Raw genomic sequence first — 21,145 nt, forward strand, 5'->3', positions numbered from 1 at the left:
GGTGACATAAGAATTCCTAAGCCTGTAAAGGTGTGACTTCATTCTCCACTTTGTAAATGCTTGGATTTTGCATCAAAATGTTTTCCACTTTTCTGGTCCCATTTCTTTTACCAAGCACTTCCTCAATGGCACATGGAAAATAGCTTTGTGTATACACGTGAGCAAACTGTAACAGTAAATACCCATGAAAATAATCAGTAGTACTAATTTTGCTGAGGTGTGTGTTTATGTACCCAACTTATTATTGTTAGCAAGAAGGAATGTGAGTTCTTTCTTAGCTTACCACTTTTTTTGTTCTTCTGCATTACATTTTGGATAGAGCTTATTTGTTCAGTGTCTTAACCTGTACTTCAGTAATAGTAGTAGTAATAATGTAGTAAGGCTCGTAACAAGGGTAAGTGCAGCCTGCCCAGGAGGATTGGGGAATGCTGGTATAACTTTGGAATAGGCTTTTTTGTGATCCATGTGATGAGACCTTGCTTGTGTAGAGATCTTTGCACAGGAGAGTTCTTGAGTAAAATTAATTCTGTAGTAGTTTAGACTCTTTTTACAGTGAAAGCTTTATTTGTTACACTGCAGTAATGTAATTCCCCCTCGTCTTCTCATAGCTGTGATCTAGTAAGGGTTTAGAACATAGACTAAAAGGTTTCTTTCTCTTGGATAATTTCCAGGTTTGTTTTATCAACTTCAGGACTAGCTCCCATGAAGGTTTTTGTTCTCTAAAGCTGTGTTAGTATGATTAGCCCAAAGTTAGATAGTTGTATTGTTAATCATTAGATTTGCAAAAGGTGAAATTCTGTTGCTAGTCCAGGATACAGATGTACTCAGAAAACATTTAAATGTGATCCTGAGCACTGCATTTCCAGGTAAGTAGTTGGGCTGAGGTAGAGATGATAATCCTGGGTGGCTGCCTCTCTGCTGGCTGCTTATTTGGCTTCTGAAGTAATTTGGATCACACAGTTGAGGAGTGGATTTTGGCAGGGTTAATTACAAGTGCAGCCTGCTCCCAGAGAGCCAGGGGCTGGGAGGAGCCTGCACGTGTGTGAGCAGCCTGCAGTGCTGATCTCTTGGCTCAGTCTGCAGGAGTTATAGATACCAGCTCTGTCCCTCTGCTGTTCACAGCCATCAGTCTCATAGCTGTGTGAAGGCAGTTCTGCCAAGGCAGTGTCTTTATGATAACCATACTTTCTCTTTAAATTGCAGGGAGATGGCTGGGTTTACCATAAACCCCTCTGGAAAACAGCCTCTGCTGCACAAACTCAACAAACAGACAGTAACTAGAAAAAAGCTGCTTTAAGATGAGTTTTCTGGTTTTCCTCTCCTTTTCCTCTGTCTCTCAGAACACAGTAATCACACTGAGTGTCCCCTTTTTATGTAATTGTGCAAGTTTAAATGAGCATAAAGAAATAACTATACTAGGGCACTTTAAAGCTATTTAAAAAAAAAAGGTAAAAATCCAAGTTGTAGAGACAAACCTGCCAGGTACATTCAACCAACTTGTTTTTTTTGTATGATCCAAGAGATTTTATCTGCATTGTGTAAGATTCTTCCAAGTAGATCTGATTGCAAAAGCTGCCTGAGAGAAGAAGGAGCCTGTTGGATTTTAGAGTGACATGGGAACTCTTTTGGAATCTGTGTCAAGCTCTTTAATCACTGAAACCTCCTCAGTAGACAACAGCAACAGAAAATTGCTGCTTTTATGCCCAGTAATTAACCTTCTTGGCAAAAACTGGAAGGGTGTTTGGAAGATGTGCCTGAAATCAGTATTAAGAAACAACTGGATCATGACGACCTTTTCTTCGGAGAGAACGTGTGCATGCATTGGAGGAGTATGGGATGTACGTAGAGACTACTTTTCTTTTTTATGGATTTATAAAAGCAATTAGAAGTGTAACCATGGAGAAATTTTTCCTCTGAAACGTTTTAATATACTTGAAATAGTTGACTTGAATTGGAAAAGTAATTTGAACACTTTTCAACTCTAATTTTATTAAATCTCTTTGAGTGACTGGTTTTTCTCAAGTTATAATATAATGAGATCTGGCCTGTTTTTTCTCCTCCAGCTTCTCTTCCTGAGGACTAAGGCTTTAAAAATGAACAGAAAACGTACAGTTTTGTATTTAAATTTCTCTGCCCATCTAATAGTTTCAGAGATGAAGTATCAGTGTTACAAACTGTCCTTTGAGTTGTTTTGTTTTTTCTCCTGTGGTGTTGTTCAGAACAAAGCAGTGAAATTTATGTGACCTTGAATACATGGACTGTAGGTCCTGGTTTTTCATCTTTCCATAAAAAAAACCCAAACATCTGATTATGCTGAGGACTGAGTATTGATTTGAAACGCAATCAGATATCAGGAAACTGTATTCAGGTACAAGCATCCTTTTTTTTTTTTCTCCTTTTTATAACTATTTTATTGAAGTCTAAGAATTGCTGGCAATTAAGAATAGTACTTACTATGGCTTTCGTTATTGTTGTAACTACAAGCTACCTTAATTTTTCCAACAGTGGTGCCTTAATCTGTTTTTTCTTCTGATGTAGTCTTCCAATCAGTGTATATAACATTATCTGCCACTTCCCAGCCATGGCAATGGCTGCACCTGATCCAGCATCATAAAAACTCAAAACTGTGTGATCTGGTAAGATGTTTTCATAGAGAAGATGCAATTGTAAGAATGCATCAGAAGGTTTAAATAACCATGTTAACTTTCAACACAAACTGAAAATCATGCAAAAAAAAAAAAAAGAGTTGGGTTTATGCACAACTGTTTTGATCCTCTTGTACTTTTTTTTTTTTTTTTTTTGCTGTGAAATGCACTGAGATCTCAATGCAAGTCATAGTCCGTTTGTGAGAAGTGGGGGGGGATAATAAAGCTACAAAATGATTCATTTGTTCTGTCTGCTTTTCTAGAGATCAGGTGACCAGGAAAGAGTAGGTGGTTGTTTTCTTTCATGCTGGAGATCTGTCTGGGCTTTCCTTGGTCCCAAAAGTGGGATATTTTGGCACTATGTGCTTGAGTGGTAACTATTCTCCAGCAGAAGAATGTTTTAGGCCCTACTTGTCTTGTTTGTGATATTCTATACAACCATCTTGTTGTGATCGTTTTGGATATCCATTGGGCATTTTCATGCTTAACCAGGAATAAAAATTAAAATTAAAATAGTGGGATTAGTTCCTCCTTGTTTCTGGGTCTGCGGCACATTTGGCTCCTTGGCCAATTCCAGGATTTGGGGTGGGAATTGTGGTGGCAATGTGTGAAATTCTTCCATGGTTCATCAGTACCGGCACCAAAATGGGGCTGGTAGAGAACCAGATTAGCACTGTATACATTTCATGGTTGTTTTATCCATGTCACATGGCACATTTGCTTCACACAAACAGCAAGGGCTATGGTGCAAGGCCCAGCTTTTAATATTGCAGTGATTAGAGCAAAACCAAACCTTTTCCAGCTGAGCACACTCCAGGGATCAAACTTAAGCTAACTAAAATATAGACTTACAACTCAGTTGCTAAACTCAGCTTAAAATTTTGATTTGGGATTTGTCAAGGTGATGGCTGTAAATGAGACTGAAAAGCTCCCATGTTGACCATAAACCCATTTGTGTTCCTTATATAGTACTATTAGTCAAGTTATTTCTCTTCCTTCCTCATCTGGTATGCTTGTGGTTTCTCACTAAGAGAGATGTTACTAATTTTATTGTGTAAAAATAGACCTAGTGCTGAAGAAATACTTTGATAAAATACATGAAGTGATTTCTTTTAACATGGGGATGTTTCTAGGAAAAAAGAAGGTAAAGCCTTCCTTTACTCAAGTGATCATGAGAACTGGAATGGTTCCTGATATGGATTTAGTTATGATGCAAATTTCTGCTTCCAGAAACAAAGGACATAGTTGAAAACCATTTAAAAAGAAAAAAATCTAGCCACTGAATATCCAGCTTAAATTGTAATTGTGATTCTTCTGAGAATGGCAAACACCCTGCGGAGTAATGGATGTATTTTTAACTCTGACCAGATTTGGTTCTCTTGCATAACTGATGTTGTTTCCATTCTGTACCTTCTGGAGCAAAGGGAAGGGCTCAGTGCTGCTTCCTGTGTAGATACTTGCTAGAACCACAGTGTGTTCCAACAGGGAACATGGCAAAGTAGGACATTGGCTTATGTTACCTTCCGTCTTCTTGGCTTGATTGGGCCCCACTGAAGTTAAGAGCAAAATTTTCATTGATCTCAGTGGTTTTAGGCTCCCTGAATCATAAACAGATCTTAGATCTTAAATAAGTGGCTTTCTTTAGAGGTGCTGTGCAGCATGCTGCTGCTCATAGAAAACAGAGTGCAGCAAGTCAGCCCTGTTTAACACAGGCATTCGGGTGTGTAATCCTGGTGGATTTGTGTTTTATTAAAAATGCATGATGCAAATTGGATTGTTCAAGATTTTAGGCATGGGTTAGGGGAAAAGATAAAGTTTTTCAGTGTATTTATAGTATGAAATGTCAAGCCTAGGATGAAGTCTGTCTTCCCAGGAGAATATGGATTTCAGCCACCAAAATCAGAGATGCAGCCTTCAATGTCTAGTTTGCAAAGGCTGATCCCCCTCTGTCCCGGTCACCTGTGGGAAGAACAGGTCAGAGTGTCTTTTAAATCCTTTTGAGCTTGAAAGAACAAGTGAATGTATGTCCAAACAACTTGGTGCAGAACTTGGTATAGAAATTCTGCACAAAATACTATGGGAAGAGCAAGACTGGGGAGGAGTTTGGTGTGTTCCTGTAGTTTTTTATCTCCATGACAGAAAAGCTGCTCCCTGCTCAGTTTCTCTTGTGCTAGAGCAGTGGTTAATATATTAAAGAAATGAGGCTGAAGTCAGGTGGGTTGGAAAAGATGTATTTGTGGGAAGCTGGGGAAGGTGTGCTTCAAGAGAAAAGGGTTAACTTGAAAAATTGTAAGGTGTCAAGAGGTAGCAGCCAGGTGAAGATTAGTGAGAATGGCAGGTGTGGTCACAGTTGCTGATGGCATAAGTGGTAGCTAAGCAAATTTTCTGTTATTTAGGTTTGGTGCAACCTAATTCATTCCCCTTCCGTCCTTATTTGAAGTGTTTAGAGACAATTTGTTTCTAGGTTTTTAATTTAGCAGCTGTAAAAACAGTCCAGGGAGATGGAAACAATAGCTAGAGAAGAAAAGGTTTTTATATGGGTTAGTGCTGTCATAGCTGAGTACTTAAGAGAACCAAAGCAGCCTTGCAGATCTTTGTCCCTGCTCCACAGTGAGGACCCTCAGCTGCAGAAAACTTGTGGCTGTTGCATGGTTTGCTCCCTTCCCCTCTTTCTGGGCTGATCCATGCAGCTGTGTGGTGGCAAGAAATGGATGCAATCCCAAAAAATACACCTCTGTGTAGGTGTCAGGTATGGGCTTGCAGGGCTTAGGGGCGCCTGAGGTCTTTGCTCCCAAGGGTGGAGGGATTTGCACAGTACCAGGGTTCAGAGCGAGGTGTGACTTACCTTTCCTTGATTGCTGTCCAGAATAGAGGCAGCCTGGGTTGATCTGGTGATCATGGGGATAAAGGTCTCAGTTCAGTCTGATCCTGTTTCCCCAGGTGGGGTAATGCAGCAGGGAGGTGTGAGAGTTTCCAGAGGAATTGGCCAACACCCTTGTGTTGACACTGTTACTGTGGCACAGATCTGGCTAGAGCTAGCTGGAAACTGGTCTGATGGGGGAAAGGCTTGTCTAGATATCCTGCATGGAAAATTTTTAGGGTGAAGCAGCCGTGTCTACACTGGTGACTTCTTTTTCTCTCTCAAAGAAGCTTCACACACCCACCTGAACTGTCAACCCAGGAGTTCCCCAGTGAGGAAAGGTGTTTTGGAGTTCCATCAGATCAGGCTTTTACAAACTGGATTATTGTGGATCTTTGGACAGTGTTGCATGAGTGATTTTCTTGGATGTCAGCATTTCTTCCACAGAGGGTGTGGTACATCTCATGATGTCTTTTTTCCCTGCTACAACAGATTTTGTGTGTGTATGTGTAGGCCATTAAAAAGAGGAAAATTGTTTTAATCACTGCAGAATAAGCTAGACAAGAAACTCTTGATGACAATATGGAAGGACTTAAAAAAGTTAGACATGGAATTCAGCTGCTTATTAATAAAAGATTAAACATTATTATTTTAAAAAATAATAAAATGAATGCTTTGCATCATTATACATTTTAAGTAAGTACAAAGTCAGTTCATATAATAATGTTTCACTTTAACCAAAATATTGATTCCTCAGTTCATTGTATCTGTGGGAGGAAAGAGATCTTATAAATAATTTATGTACTAGATCTTAGTTCCATTTTGAAAAACAGTGAGGTTTTTTTCCCCCCGTGAGCTAAATGCTTCTCCTTTATCCTCTTGTTCCTCATGATGGGGGGACTTCTGCCTGATGCATCACTGAATGTTTCTGCTCCCATCGCTGTCCTGGAGCTCCCCACCTGGAGAAGCTGTTTTGCTGGCCTCGTTGTCCATGTTGTTGTTGAGGATGTCATCACAATCCATCTGTGCCATCAGGTTGAAGCGCTCAGCCACGCAGTGGGCGGTGAGCCGAGCCTCGGGGTCGTGGTCCCAGCACTCCGTGATGGTGTCGCACAGGAAGCGCATTCCCTGCAGTCAGAGGGGCTGAAATTAGGATCAGAAGGCAGGAAGAAGAGGATCTAACACAGTTTGAATGGTTTACCACACTTCTGACAGCCTCCTGCATAAAGGCTGTTTTTGGCCAAGCTTAAGCACAAGAGGAATCAGCCTTGGTGAGTTGTGGAAGTGCTGATGCTTCCACTGGCACTGCTTGTGTTAGAGCAGCAGCCTCAGCTCTCACAGCATCTGCTCCCAAACATTCCCCATGCTCTCTGGAAACTGGTTTGTGTTGGCTGTGAGACTTAGAGCCTCTTTCCTTCCAGCCTGTATTTATTTCCTGTCTCAGCCTTGCCCATATGGATCAGAGCACTCTAAAATCAGGAGGGACAGGAGAAGTGTGGACAGTGACCTGTAGGCTGCTGGCTGAGCCCAGGCCTCTGGGTTTGACCTGCACCCTGTCTGTTACACCTGGAGGGAGAGGGGGAGGTGGATTTCAAAGGTAGGTTTGGAAATAATTTCTTAAATCTGACTTCTTGTTTTAGTGGCCTTCTAAAAGGGTGTGCTGTGCCAAACACTCATTTCAGTATGCAGCTGAACCTTGTTCTCTTATCACAAAACTGTGTTTTGATGGAGGTGGGCTGAGGTGCTTCCCAATTTACTCCAGAGCACATGGAGGTCCTCTCAGCTACAATGCTTACATCTCCCAGAAAGCTGGGGGTTTTTGTCCAGTTGTGTAGGGCTCTGAAAAGAGTCACAATATTTTGGGCCTAGGAACAAAATAAATGGTAGTATTCAGCTGGTGCTTCCCCACCCTTTAGCTAGTAACACCGCTAGCACCAGAAGCTGTGTTGAACCTTCCCTCGCCCATGTAATTCCATCATGTGCTATTGCTCTTGGCATCATTGTCAACTAAAGTTGGAACACAGTGGAAAAATCATTATTCTAAATAAAGCTTCGTAGTTTTCAGTGGGTTTTATGTATTTTTTAATTTGCAATTAAGAGAACCCTAAAGTTTCATATGGACCCATGTAAGAGGAAAATCCAAGTCCTACAGAGATATAGGGTCAGTTCCATCTGCCCTTCTGCACTTTACTCAGAACTCACTGCTCTGCTAAGACTCATTGTGCTAAGTCTTCCATAATAGACACAGATTGGAGAGAACAGGATTGTACAGCAAAACTGACAGATGGTGTGTTTCAGCACCTCTGACGTCACTTATTTATTAGCTTAGTTGAAAGGATTTGAGGGTAATTGATTGCATGCAAAAATCAGCTAGCTTAGGTGAAGCTTTTAAAGTCATCCTGTTCTCAAACAGGACATGCAAGATTTTTTGTACTTATTTCTCCCTGAAATCATAGGATTTGTTTGCAGTTTGCCTTGTAGTGATGATGTTCTTTTGAATGGTATAACTGAAACATCTTGTTTGGCTTACAAAATGAACTTAGTTTGGCTTTTATATTTGATACCTGTTTTTCTAAGATTCTGAAGGATGCTGAGTTGTACAAGTGTATTTTTAGTGGCAATATTGACTTAAGCTTCCATTGTTCCTTCCTGTCCTGCACCAGCCTCTTCTTGTGCCAGTTCATCAGTCTGTTCAGCTGCTTTGTGAACCAGATTCAGGAATTTACCTGGCCTAAAAAGCCTTTTTTTTTCCCTTTTTTTTTAATATGCTGGGGTGTGAAACCAGGTAGAAGCACACACCTAAGGGGTCTGTAAGTTATCTGGGAAAGTGGGGATTAATTTCTTCAGCTGACTTTGTTGTGGGGCCTTGCAAGCAGTTACCCTCAAGCTGCTGCTGGGTGAGTCAGCCCTGTCAGGGAAATTAGTGCTGACACTTGCTGAAAATCAAACCATGCTCTTCACTTGACTGAGAACAGTCCTGACAGTTGAAACGTGGAAGTTTTTATGACTTATTGTCATTGGTGGAAGCATCTATTAGTGCCTCCCATTCGGGTGAGCCACTTGTCACCCTTTCTCGATGTCACCCAACACCCTCCCACGGGAAGCCAGCCTGAACCCCCGGAGTGGCACAAGCCGGTGGCTTTCTGCTGCTTCCCAGCAGATGGTGCTACCCAATTCCTCATCCTGGGGAGAGCTGTTGCAAAATGCCCAGAAAGTGCTGTGAAGCCAGGCTTGTTAGGAGATGTTTATTAGACCAGCAGAGATTAATCAGGGAAAAACTTTCAGCAACATGATGTGGCTTTTCTGTTACTCTTCCCCAGTGGCCATCAGATGGTCCAGTAAAAAGCTCCCACTTTATAAGCCTTGCTCTGTTTGCCTGTTACACCAACCCAGCTACAGTAACATTATCTCTGGGAGGTGACTGCAGTCAGCCTTCCTTCAGCCCTGGGAACAGCACAATTATGCTCACACTCTATCAAAGTGTGATTTTTGACAACCCAAGCTTCTGTATATTTTTTCTGTGGTTTCAAAGTTTATCAGAGACCCTGTGAGGTGAATGTCTGAGCTGAATACTCAGAGGCTTCAAACATGTGGCACTGCTGGTTGAAGTTCCTGTATTTGCCTTTGTCAATGAAAAAGGCTGGGTGAGCTCCAGAAATGAACTCACCAGCTGATGAAATCCCCAGGGGTCCTGCAGAAACCATGGATTCATTTGATCCTGTTTGCAGTTTTGGTCAGTCAGGTCAGCTGTGAGTCTTTGGACAAACATGGTTTTGAGAGGAGACATTGTAAGGAACATGTGGCATCCTAAGGTTGAGAAATTCTCTCTTTCCTTTTGCAGAGCCTGCCTCTGTGTGCCAGCAGGGCAGAGGAAGCAGAGGCAGTGTGTTTTATGGGTGGATATTGCAAAATGATGCACTGAGCACTGCAAGGCTCTGAAAGCCAGTAGGCTCGATGTTCCGGCTTGATTTTCAGGTGAATGGGAGTGTTGATCAGCAGATGGTGTTTTTCCACAAGACATGTGAAATTCAAGAAGTACAAAAGTCAGGTGAGATGTGGAAGTTACAATTAGCATGCCTGTTACCCCTCATGTCCCTAATGTGTGGCAGAAAGCACTGGCCTGGGGCAGAAGACCCTGTCAGGGCCAGGAGGGAGCTCTGTTTCTGTAAGCTGGTTGCTCTGGGTGTGCTTGTGGGTGGTTTTAACAGAGCACACTTTGTCACTGCTGAAATGTTCCTGTTCTAGAACACTGGGTTATGCCCTCTGTGCTGACACATTTGCTTTCAGACCTTCTGAAGGCTGGTGAAAGACTTCCCTTGACAAGCCCTGAGCCTTGTGGAGCCCCTGCTCTCAGCTTCACTCACTTTTCCTGAGTGTTTCACATGAAGGAAATCCTTCCTGGTTTGCTCTTCCTTGTAGTAATAGAAATTTCTCTCATGTTGAAGGTAATTTTGAGCTTGAAAAACCCAGGCAGAAGGCTGGATGTGCCTTCCTTCCCCTCTGTCCCTCCTGTGAATGGCTGTGTGTGAGAGACCGTGTGTTTCCTGAGCCTTCCAGACTGATGCTAAGGGGAGAGGTGGGGTGAACTCCAATGATTTACTGTTTCATGGGAAGAGCTGCCCTGAAGCACTCCATTTTGCTGTTATCCTCAGGGTGACGGAAACCCATCACCTGCCGTGCACAACTTCCTGATCATGGCTATTGATCAACACATTCTGCTGTGTCTATGGCTGGTGGCTTTTGTGCAACAAGGAAATGAGTCCAGGGGGATTTTTGTGGGCCCAGCCATCCACAATGGAGCTGAAAGCAAATCCCAGGAGTTCTGCCCACTTTTCCTTTGACTATAAATTCAATTTTTTCAGGCTGGTTTAGTGAGGAAGGACAATATGTGTTCCTTTTTTCTGAACCAGTTGCTCCCAGCTTACCTGGTGCACCAGCCAGCTGCTTGGGATCTCGGGCCGGCCTCTGCCGTGCAGCACGATGTCCCTCATGGTGTCCACACAAGGCTGCTCCTGGACTTTCGACCCAAAGGGCAGCTCATAATTCTTTACCTCTGCAAGGAAGCAACGGCAGCATTACAGGATGTTTCTAATGCTTTCCCTGCTTTGTTTTGGTATGGCCCACCGGATGAGAATGGATTTGTTTTTAACAGTCTGCAAAAAAATAAGCAGATCTGGAAACAATTGAGAATTTGAACACAGAAATGTAGTGCTGGGTTTTCACATAGAGGTTCTTTGCAGAGACAGCACAGAGGAACCATTTGACCTCCTCCCCGAACCCAAAAGATGCAGTACAAAGGACCTGGTTTGTCTTTGGGTGAGACAATTTGAGCAGGCAGAAAGTACTGTGCTGGTGAAGGATGGGAGAGGTGAATATGACATGAGAATTTCCAGATTTCTGCTGCAGGCAGGCAGTGGGTTTGAGGAGAAATGGCCCTTCCAGAAGAAGAAAACCCATGTCATGGAAGACCAAGGAGAAACTGCTGTTGGCAGAGGTGAGAGGCCACCCTGGTTTCTGCCAGCTCCCATCTGGATGTGAATGCAGGTGAGATATGAGCGGGGGGAGATGGCCTGGGAACAAAGGATGCATGGGGCATCCAATCCCGGCAAGGGCCTCCCACTGCCAACCATGGGGCTTGCAGGGCAGTTGGAGCAGCTTTGTGGGCAAGGGTTGAGGTTTCCTGCAGTTCTATGGGCTTGTATTGTGAGTAGGTGGGATAGGGAAGGAAGGTGAATGGGAGCAGGCAGAAGGCAGGCAGGGGCTAACTCCAGAGAAGTTAATGAAATGTTTTGCTACACACAATTGTAGATGCCAGGACGTGGCTCTGGAAAGTGGCAGAGTATGTCATACTGTCAGAGGCTGGGATTTGTGAGTCCCCATTGCAACGTAAGCTCTCTGGTGTTGTCTGAAGGAAAAAATGGTTGAGGAGGGGAAGGCACCTTTGGCTCTTTCTGTTTGGTTTGCTTTGCATCACCAGCGCAGGCTCCATGGGACTTGGCAGCTTGTCAGTTTTGAGCAGGGGCTGGACCAGATGGCCCCATGGGGTCTTGTCCTTCTCCTTGACCATTGAGCCACCCCCCTTAAACCATGGCACACAGAGCAGGGAAATCTGTCACCAACTCTTGGCAGCCCTGCAGAGACCTGGACCACCCCAAGTCACCTCTTGAGCCATCAGTTGGGATGTGGGAGTAAGGGAGCAAAAAGGTACACAGTAACCTGGGTGTGATGCTCCTACCTCCTACCACTTCACATCTGGAGGCCATTTCCCACAAAACAAGGGCCATGGAGTAGACATCCATCTGCTTGAAAGACTCCAGGTCTTCCAGGTTCACTCTGGACTCCAGGACCTCTGGGGCCATGTACCTGGCGGTGCCCACCTGGCCACAGAGAGGAGAGAGGCATTAGCAGGGGTGGGCGAGGACTTGGGCCACGGGACATGGGGGTGGCTGGCAAAGGCTCCTCCAGAGAGGGCTGGTGGGTCATACTCACCTGCCCGCTGTTGGCAAAGTCATCCACCGTGAGGGAGGGGTCGAGGCGAATGGCGATGCCGAAGTCGCAGAGCACACACTCCTGCTCGCTCTTCACCAGCACGTTGGTGCTCTTGATGTCGCGGTGCGCGATCGGGATTTTCGGGCGGCCACAGGCGGTGTAGTCGCTGTGAAGGTGGGCCACCCCGCTCACCAGGGACCCAGCCATCTTCTGCAGGTCCATCCAGCTCAGCACGTGGTGGGACAGGTAGTCCTTGAGGTTGCCTCGGCTGTGGTAGGCGGTGATGAGCCAGTACTCCCGGCGGGGCCCCGTGCCCCGGTCCTCGGCAGTGAGGAACTGCAGGACGCTGTCGTGCCTGAGGCTGGTGTCGGTGAAGATCTGGCTCTCGTTCTTCCAGGAGGAGTACTCCTCGCAGGGGAAGATCTTCACGGCCACAGTCTCGTACTGCCCCGAGCGGCTGTGGCTCAGCTTGGCCCTCCACACCTCCGCGAACTGCCCTTTGCCCACCATCTCATCCAGCTCGATGGGGAGCAGCTCAGCGGGGCGGCTGCTGGCGCAGCCGGGGCTGGTGCTGGCTGGGCTCTCGTCCATCAGCACTGACAGCTTCTCCTCCCGCTCGGTTGCCTTCCCCTGCTCCGGCAGCACCGGGGGCTGTCCCTGTTTCCCACCCCAGACCTTGGCTCTCTTGCGTCGCTTCTGCGTGCGGCAGAGGTAAAATATCACCGTGATCATCACCGCCACCAGCAGCGGGGGCAGGAGGCTGATGGCAGCCACTGGGATCACCTCCTTGCTCTGCAGCATGGAGTAGCCTGAAGGGAGGAAAGCAAAGGCGAAGTGCTGCTGCTGCGGGTCTGCCACAGCTCGTTTTCATCACGCGGAGGAGGAAAATATGCAAAGCTGTTAATGGAGCGCAGCCCTTCGCGGGGCCGCACAAGGGCTCATCCCGACACAGAACCCAGATGTAGGCACTTAGCAAGGGGGATGATCGGCTTTGGTCTCAAATTTAGCTCCATTTATCAACAGAATACGCAGGTCAGCATCACTTGGATGGGACAGTGTGGCACAAGAGACTGCAAAGGGCATTTTGGAGGTCCCAAGTGCTGCTTGCACTCGTGGTAAGGGGAGCTTGGCTGGAAATAACAATGATAAATCCAAGGCAAAGCTCAAACACAGCAAATCTCTGAGGGTGCTTGGGGCTGGAGCTTTGCTGGACTCCTGTGGTACACAGAGAGTGAGGAGTGATGCTGGGGGCGGGCAGTGTGCAGGACCACCCAGTGCAGGGGTGTGCCGGCATGCTTTGCAGGATAATTAACACACAGGAGCATAATTTCAACATTTTTGTCTGCCAGTGCTGGCATCTCCTTCCCCAGCCTGTTACAGCAGTAACCCCAACAATCGCCAGGGCATGGCTGCATTTGTTTTATTTCTTTTAAAACCCCCTGTTGGCCTTCAGATTTGGGGGGGGGAGGACACACATACGAAGCCATAACCCTCACACAACATATAATTGTCTGATCCTTTGATGTTCATGATTCCTGGAATAAACATGCTGACTTCAGTAGAGATATTCAAGTAAAATCTTACTCAGAGGTTTTTCTGCCAAGTATAATAACCCAGGGGAAGAGGGATAAGAATCATTCCATAAGCAAAACTCTCTCTGCTTGACCTCAGTGTGTGCAGATCATAATTCAGGTTCTGGAAAAACAGAGCATTTAGCTATTTTCCTTGGCAAATTTCAAAAAAATGTGCTGCAGCTAATTTCTGCAAGGCTGTGAAAGCGTTTCTAAAATAGGCATCAGGTTTAAACCACAAGATCAACCCAAACTGATATAAATCAATAACTAACTCAGGAATATGTTTATTTTGGAAAGTATTGGGCTTGGATATCACCTACTGCTTTAATGGATTTACCCGCTGCTTTGGATCCCATCTCTGAAACTCTGAAGAAAGAGAAGATATTTTAAGGGAGTTGCATGCACAAGTCCCGAAAGGGGGAAGTTAACACAACTTCAGGAAATTCTTTCATGAGGATGCCCCTTCCTGATGGAAATCTTTTGATACACAGGGGCTGCAGCAGGGCTTAGACCCCTTCTCTGGAGAGCAAATGTAGTTGATCTGACAACAACCACAGGTCTGTAAACCCACACCTTGTGGAGCATTGCTGTGTGGGTCTGTCCATCCCTGCTGAGGGGATATGGACCTCTAGGGCCAGGCTCAGCTGGAGCACAGGTGGAAAGGACTTGCCATGCTCCACCCTACCCAGCATTTTCCTGAGGTCTCACCTGGACTTCTGTGTGCACAGCTTTAGGAAATGATGGCTCTATGTGCTTATTAGTGGGGTCTCTGAGCTCTGATGGAGTCCCCTGCACCTCTAGTGCAAGGGCAATGCCACCCAGCAGCCCAGACCTGAAAGCAAAGCTTAAGGAATCAAGAACCAGGAAAAATATCTGCCTGCTTCAGCTGCTGGAGAAGTGCTCGTTTCTCTGCTCAGGAGTTGTCTAGACCATTGAACTTGACAATAATTTAATATTTACAGTGCAAATGATCCCTTAAAGCAGAAGGGAAGGATGTAAAGAATGGAGTCTGTGAGCCTGGGGTTTGAGGAGCGAGTTGTTAAAGAGCTGCACTGGTCTTGCTCAGGCTTCCAGCGCTTTCCGTGCCGGCTGACAGGAGGAGGCTGGTTATGGAGCCTTTGCTGGGGGCGGCATTTCCAATGAGCCAGTTGTCATTTTTGTGTGAAATTGCATATCCCAGCATCAGCTTTGGGATTTGACTATCTCTCCCTAGAAGTGTGTGTACCTGTTATGTTTGGCTGGGGAAGCAGCAAAGAACTGCCAAATTTAGCATCATTTGCCTTCATTAAAGGGGCTTGTTTGTTCAGAGAATTTGCATTTCATGTCATGTTTTTTTTCCTTATGTTGCAGGGGAAGCTATACCACCGACTTGCAGGTTCTGCTTAGGCTCATTTTCAGCATCTCTTTGTTGTGTGATTATGGAAAATTGGGGGCATTTCACTTTGCATTGGTTACAGGTTGGATTCTTGATGGACACTTGGATAAACCTGGTCCAGTTGGAGTTGAGGAGGTTTGGACAAGCCCCCAAAGGCTCTGGTTGGAAATACTTCCAAAGTATACCACCCTCCTGAGGTACAGAAATGAGCTGCCTCTTAGTTTTCCCTCCTGTGGATTTACAGCTCCCGTTGGATCTCCAGCCATGTGCAGCAGCATGCCACGCTCACGTGTGTGCTCAGCACCCAGCTGGCTCCAGCTGTCCCAGGAGAAACACTGCTGCAGGAATTCCCAGGAGAGCAGCAGGGGAGGCATTCCTGTGTGCCCAGCCCTGCACCCCAGCATCTCCACCTCTTTGGGTTACAGTTGTGAGGATGCCAGCAGTTCCTGTGGGTGTGTTCTGGGGTGGGATTTGCTCCAACATGATTTATTTAAAGCTCTCAGAGCTTTTGACTCACACTACGTTATACCAGCCCCTGGGTTCCCCAGCTGATTCAACCTGTGCAGAAGGCGCAGCCCACTGAGAGATATGGTGGATTTTCCCTCACCTGATGTTTCCAGACCAAGGCTGGAGGTATTGCTGCAAGGAATGCTTTGGCCACAGACAAAATGCTGGGCTCAGTAAAGGGGTGGAGATTTTAACTGGCTTTTACATAGGGCGGTCAAAGGAGATGGCAAAAGAGCCTCTTCTGCCATTGCATCTTCTGCTCCACAGGAAATACAAGGGATTTGTCATGGGTGCTGGGTGCTGCTGCCCCATAAACAACATTAACAAAAGCACTCACCATTGGTGTGGTTTTCAAAGATGAGTTTGTCGTTGCACTCCTGCTCATCCACACAGCCACAGACATAGATGATGCTGTCCTCGCTGGGCTGGTGGCTCATGATGCAGCGCGAGGTGTTGTAGTTGGGGACCATGAGGTTTTCGATGGGGCGCTGGGGGTTGTGGCACAGCGTGCTGATCCTGATGCTCTCGTTGTCTTGTCTCCTGCATGTGACAAATGAAATGACGCAGTGTCAGCCTGGCAGCTTGGCCCTTGTGTCACCTGTCTGTCACCTTAAAGCCAGTCTTAAGATCATTTCTTTCAAGCTGTGTAGGAATGACTATTTGCAGTGGCTGTGGTATAATTCTACTTACATGTATGTATAAGACCAGTGATAGGGATGACTGACCCTACACAGGCTGCAGCATTGCAGCTACTCCTGGGTGCATTCAAAGAAATGACAACCGTTCATTACTTTTTCAGGAACAACCTCTGCATCCTGACCTGGTGGCGCAAAGCAGGGGGATGAAGGTATGGAGAGATTTCACAATGTCTTTGAGGTCAGCTGGGAAGTCAGACATAATAACCAAGGAAAGAACCTAAATTCCTCACCCTCTCCCTGGTGAAGTCCCCTAGTTTCAGGACTCCCCACATTTTTTTGTGGCTACCAGGTAATTTTACAGAGGAGCTCCCAGATGAAGAGCCCTAGGAGGGTGAAACCCCTTCTGCTAAGGCTGAGCTCCTGAAGGATGTGAGCATGAGGCCAAAGCTGCTGCTGTGACTGAGATACCCACTCAGGACAAGTTTGTATGATCCACATATGTCTCTGCAAGTGAGCAGCAAGCAGCAAAGTTGGCCTGGAGGTGAGCCCTGCCTGCAGGGATCTTATTCTCTGGCTGAATCTTAGAATGGGATGGGAGGTGCTGGGAGGGGTTGGCAGGGTATTTGTGACTGTGTGGCTGCCTCACCCCATCCAGTACACATTGCAGGATGAAGCTCCATCCTGTGCAGTGGGATTTATTCCTTGGCATGGGGATTCCTGCTGCAGGGGCCTTGCTTTTTCCTGTACATGTAAGCTGTAAATAGGAAAAACCCAGTGACACACTGGATTGCCTAGCCAGGATTTAAGGTGGCTTCACCATGTGTGCGTAGGTGAATTTGGGGCAGGGGGTGGATTTTGTTATTTGTTTGTTTGGGTTTCTTGTTGTGTTTTGCTTTTTAAAAGTCCATAATGCAACAATTAGGTTGAGGCAAACTCCCACTGAAAGCTGGCATACAGCATTCACTCTAATTAGCAGGTTGAGATAAAGCCTAGCGATAAGTGCTTGGCTGGCTTTCACTTTGGCAGCCAAATTAAAAGGGAAAGTGGAGGAAAATCACTCTGGGCAGACCCAAAATGGATGCTTTTTTAGCTTTGCTCGTGGGGACAAAAAAGCTGGGGGAGGCACTCTTCCGGGCCAAACCATGCAGTGTATGCTTGGCCTGAAATGCAAGATTGTGTTTCCTGTCCAGGCACCTCTCAGGAGCAGAAAAGGACTTTTTCCAGGGGATGGGAAAGATGTGGGTTTAACCCAGTGGGTTAACCCCAGTGTGGAGCCAGCTCGGATGTCCATGTGCTGGATGAGGACTGACCTTGGCTGCACCCCAGCATGTGAACTGAGGTTTCACCCTGATGCAAGAGGACATCATAGGTTTGGAGGTCAGGGTTGCTGGTTTGCCCTTGGGTTCAGCTTGTAAAGCTAAATTCAGAGGTTTATGGGAGTTTATAGGTCCTGCAGCAAGCTTGACGTGCTTTGTGTCAGGCACTCAAAAGCTGAATTTATTTAGAAAATAAACTGGTACTAATTACAGGGCAGACGAAATGATTTTTTTACAGCGCATTGTAATTTAAATTATAATGGAGTCAAGGAGAGAGGAAGAGAAAGCCCTGAATTACTGCAATAGGCAATAACACAAGCACAGGGGCGCACACACGAACCCCTTCTTCCCCGTCTCCCCTTGGAGAGGGGATTTCCCTTACCATATTGCCACGCAGATCTCGTAGGGGTCCTCGCAGTAGGAGTTGAGGTTGCAGTTGCTGTAGCACACCTTCTCCTCGCAGGCTGGGGCTGTGGAGTCGCACCACTTGCACAGGTTGGTCTTGAGGCTGCGGCGGGCGCCGGCACCGCAGGCTGCGGGCACAGGGGCTGCAGGTGAGCGCGGCGGGGAAAAACAACCACCATGCCCAGCGATTGGCACAGCCAGCGGACAAGGAGCCTCCCCTGACCCCATTTCTCCCATGCATTTTTTTAAAAGCCTTTGTCTGGCTCTCCATCGCCCGGTCAATTGTGCTTTGTGTTATCCCAAAGCCCTGAGGAGTTGGGGGAATGCTACGGGCCGGTCCCGCTGGACAGAAGCCTGGGAAATCGCAGAGAATCGCATTTTCCCTCTGCTTTCCCCATATTATTTATCATCAAGGGGAAATGTACTTCTTCCTCTACAACCCAGGCTCAAACTGGCGCTTCCCCTCATCCCGAGTACTTTCGAAAAGGGACATCTCGGGTGGCTGTATGCCTCAAGACTTCACTTATTCCCCTCTCAGCAGGAGAGGTGCAGGGGAGGGATGTACGGCCAGGCTGGGACAGCTCCCGCCTCTCCTGCTGCCTCCTGGTCCTCCCCCTTCCTATTCAATGAGGCCAGGCTGGGAAACCTGTTTGCTACCCTCTCCCCAAGTGTGTGCTGAGACTTCCCAAGCTCTGGGGCAGCAGGGCTGCTCCCTCCAGGGCTCCACTGCCCACTGTGCCCATCCCAGCACGAGATGTTCTCATGTCCCTTGAGCCTCAGATCTGCCCCAGCAGCAGCAATAACTGCTGCCTGTGGGGAGCTGCTCTGCCTCTATCTCACGGGCATAACATTATCTCTATTTTTATAGGAAGGGTGCATGAACTATGCTTGGTTAAGGGATAAATCCCAGCTAAATTTAAACTTCCTGTCTTAAGGCTGCTAAATGTCTTTCAAAAAATGCCACTGAGTGGCTTATGTAGAAATATTTATTTATACTTTTTTTTTTTAACTTAAATATATGCACTCCAAAGTGTTCAGGTGTGAACATGAACTACAGCAGCTAATTTTTTGAAGCTTTGGGCCATCCATGATTCTCTGGCTGCCATGTCCCTGAACCACCCAGCAGTGCTGGGTACTCCCAGCCCCTATGGAAAGGGCAGTCTTAGCTCACTGTGCTGCCACAGCCCTCACAGAGTTTTCCATCACCAGCTGTAAGTCTAAAGAAAAAAAAACTTTGTAAAGTTCCTGAGTATGGCTTGGGGAGACTCAGCCCCTGCAAGCAGGGCCCTGCTGGCCCAGCACAGCTGTTGGCACCCCCAGGTCTGGCAGTGACATGCAGGAACTCCTGTGTTCTTTGTGGCACCTCTGTGACCTGCCTGTGTGCACAGCTGAGCCCATGGACCCTTTTTAGTGCAGGTATTGTCCCAACAGCAAAAAGGGGTTTTTAACTTCCCTGCTCCCCAAATCCAGGGCATGCAGCCTGCTCTGACAGCATCCCACGTGCCTGCTCGGCTTCCCTCACCAGCCCAGACCCCCCTCCCTGCAACAGTCATAAAGAACTGCTGGAAGGCTCCCACACAGAAATAAACCATTTACAAGCTCCCATGGCCTTGTATTTAGGGCCAAGGTTAATGGTGAGGGGAAAATCTGGGTGCAGAGGAAAAGACTGTTGGATCTGAAGGTTGGAAGGAGGAAATTTTGGCTTAAATGGCCCATGCCAGGCTTAAAATGCAGCTCAGCAGGGATTGTGTTGTGCCAGGTTTTGGGGGAGCAGGGAGCGGGGTTGATGAAGATGTTGCCCACCACCTTCTTGCTCAGCATCCCCCCTTCCATGAGGCCACTCTGGCCCTGCTGGGGCAGCCTGGGATTTTGTGGGTGAACTCAAAAGATCCAGTTACCCACATCCATTCGAGGGTGAGCTACCAAAACCATGGCTTCAGATGGGATTGGAAGCACCTGCAGCCAGCATGAGCAACCCTCACCTCCCTGCCTTGCTCTGCCAGAGCAGGGCTTGTAGAATCTGAGGCAAAACTCCACTGGAGGATGAGAATTTTGGGTGTGGAACAGAAATCAAGCCCAGCACTTGTGTGCAGCCTTCAACCTACAGCAATAGCCACTACAATAGCCACCAATAGCACCCTACAAACTCCGTTTGGGTAATTTCATGGGAACGGAGAATTGAAGGCAAACTGGTTTCTCACCCCAAACCCAAGCCCTACCACACCCAGGGCTGTGCTCTGGTGGTGTCACTGCCACAGTTCCTCTTCCACCCCTTCAGCTCAACCCATCCACACCACAGCTGGCGCTGTGCTCCCAGCAGGCTGCTGTGGGGTTGGCTCAGCACCATCACCCCAGGGACACCTGCAGGCTCTGCAGAGGAGTAGCAACATGACAAATCCAGGTCGTGGATGTTGCTGGTGCTGTATGAGGTTGGCTATTTATATATTTATACCCACCGGGTATGTTATTTACTTATTTATATCTAGGGTTTGCTTGAGATCTCAGGGCAGAAGGTCAGACTCGCCCGTGGTGCACTGGTGTGTGTGCTGGGGATCTTGGCTTGGCTGTGCTGTGCAGAGGGGAAGCCAGAACAGATGAAGGAGTTAAATATGGAAACAAGAGCCAGAAATAAAGCAGTAACTGGACAAAATCCTTTGGAGACAAATTGTTCTAAACTAACTCAGGCTGGGATTCTGTTATCTGCTCTGCAAGAAAGAGCAGGGATATCTCTTTTTTCTCCCCCCCACCTCCCTCTTGTCCTAGGCAGCTAAAAAGAGCCCAAAGCCCACTGCAAGGTTCTTCAGGACTGTGTGTCCTTGAACCATTAACTCGTAGGTACAATTTAACTGCCACATCACTCATCTTGGCCCTGATTAGACCCAGATGAACACTTTCAATATTAATAGTCAGATGATTTAATAAAGCTGCACAAGCAGTAAAAGTAACAATACACTTCCATAAACGGGTTCCAGATGTTGCCAAGGCAAATGCTAAACATCAAAATACAAACTTCAGGAAAAAAAAAAAAAAAAAGTTAGGGCAAAAAAAAAAAAAGCTGGATAAGCAAAACTTGGAACAAACTATAAACTAATTAAATGTGGGTTGAGTTTTCCAAAAATAAATTGAAGCCATAAGGATGTGATGTGAGCCAATAAATAGTACAGTTAGTCAAAGTTATTGTGGAACGACGGTTGGAGAGATGGTTTGAAGTCACCGAGAGGTGGGCTCACAGCAAGCTTGGCTTCCCATCAATAGGAAGGCTTGTTCTCCTGCACGAGAGCAGGATCAAATCTTCTGGTATCTATAACTGGGACCCCAGAGAGGTTACTGAGAGAA

General features: G+C 46.6%; 2 protein-coding genes across 2 annotated transcripts in view; one reads left to right on the plus strand and one right to left on the minus strand.

Annotated features, from left to right (window-relative positions):
* OSBPL11 (oxysterol binding protein like 11) overlaps positions 1 to 3,161 on the plus strand; it is a 38,645-nt gene extending 35,484 nt beyond the window's left edge. Inside the window, exon 13 of the mRNA XM_059852641.1 lies at positions 1,204 to 3,161. Within this exon, the coding sequence (XP_059708624.1) occupies positions 1,204 to 1,281 (78 nt within the window). The 3' untranslated portion in view covers positions 1,282 to 3,161. The remainder of the gene's footprint in view (positions 1 to 1,203) is intronic.
* Positions 3,162 to 6,022: 2,861 nt separating this feature from the next.
* LOC132330402 (TGF-beta receptor type-2-like) overlaps positions 6,023 to 21,145 on the minus strand; it is a 30,787-nt gene continuing 15,664 nt past the window's right edge. The window contains exons 2-7 of the mRNA XM_059852642.1: positions 17,787 to 17,937; positions 15,788 to 15,990; positions 11,995 to 12,803; positions 11,741 to 11,882; positions 10,431 to 10,558; positions 6,023 to 6,633 (exon numbers count right to left, since the gene is read on the minus strand). Of these exons, the coding sequence (XP_059708625.1) occupies positions 6,421 to 6,633; positions 10,431 to 10,558; positions 11,741 to 11,882; positions 11,995 to 12,803; positions 15,788 to 15,990; positions 17,787 to 17,937 (1,646 nt within the window). The 3' untranslated portion in view covers positions 6,023 to 6,420. The remainder of the gene's footprint in view (positions 6,634 to 10,430; positions 10,559 to 11,740; positions 11,883 to 11,994; positions 12,804 to 15,787; positions 15,991 to 17,786; positions 17,938 to 21,145) is intronic.

This window comes from Haemorhous mexicanus, chromosome 8 (assembly GCF_027477595.1).
Source record: "Haemorhous mexicanus isolate bHaeMex1 chromosome 8, bHaeMex1.pri, whole genome shotgun sequence".
Lineage (NCBI taxonomy): Eukaryota > Metazoa > Chordata > Aves > Passeriformes > Fringillidae > Haemorhous > Haemorhous mexicanus.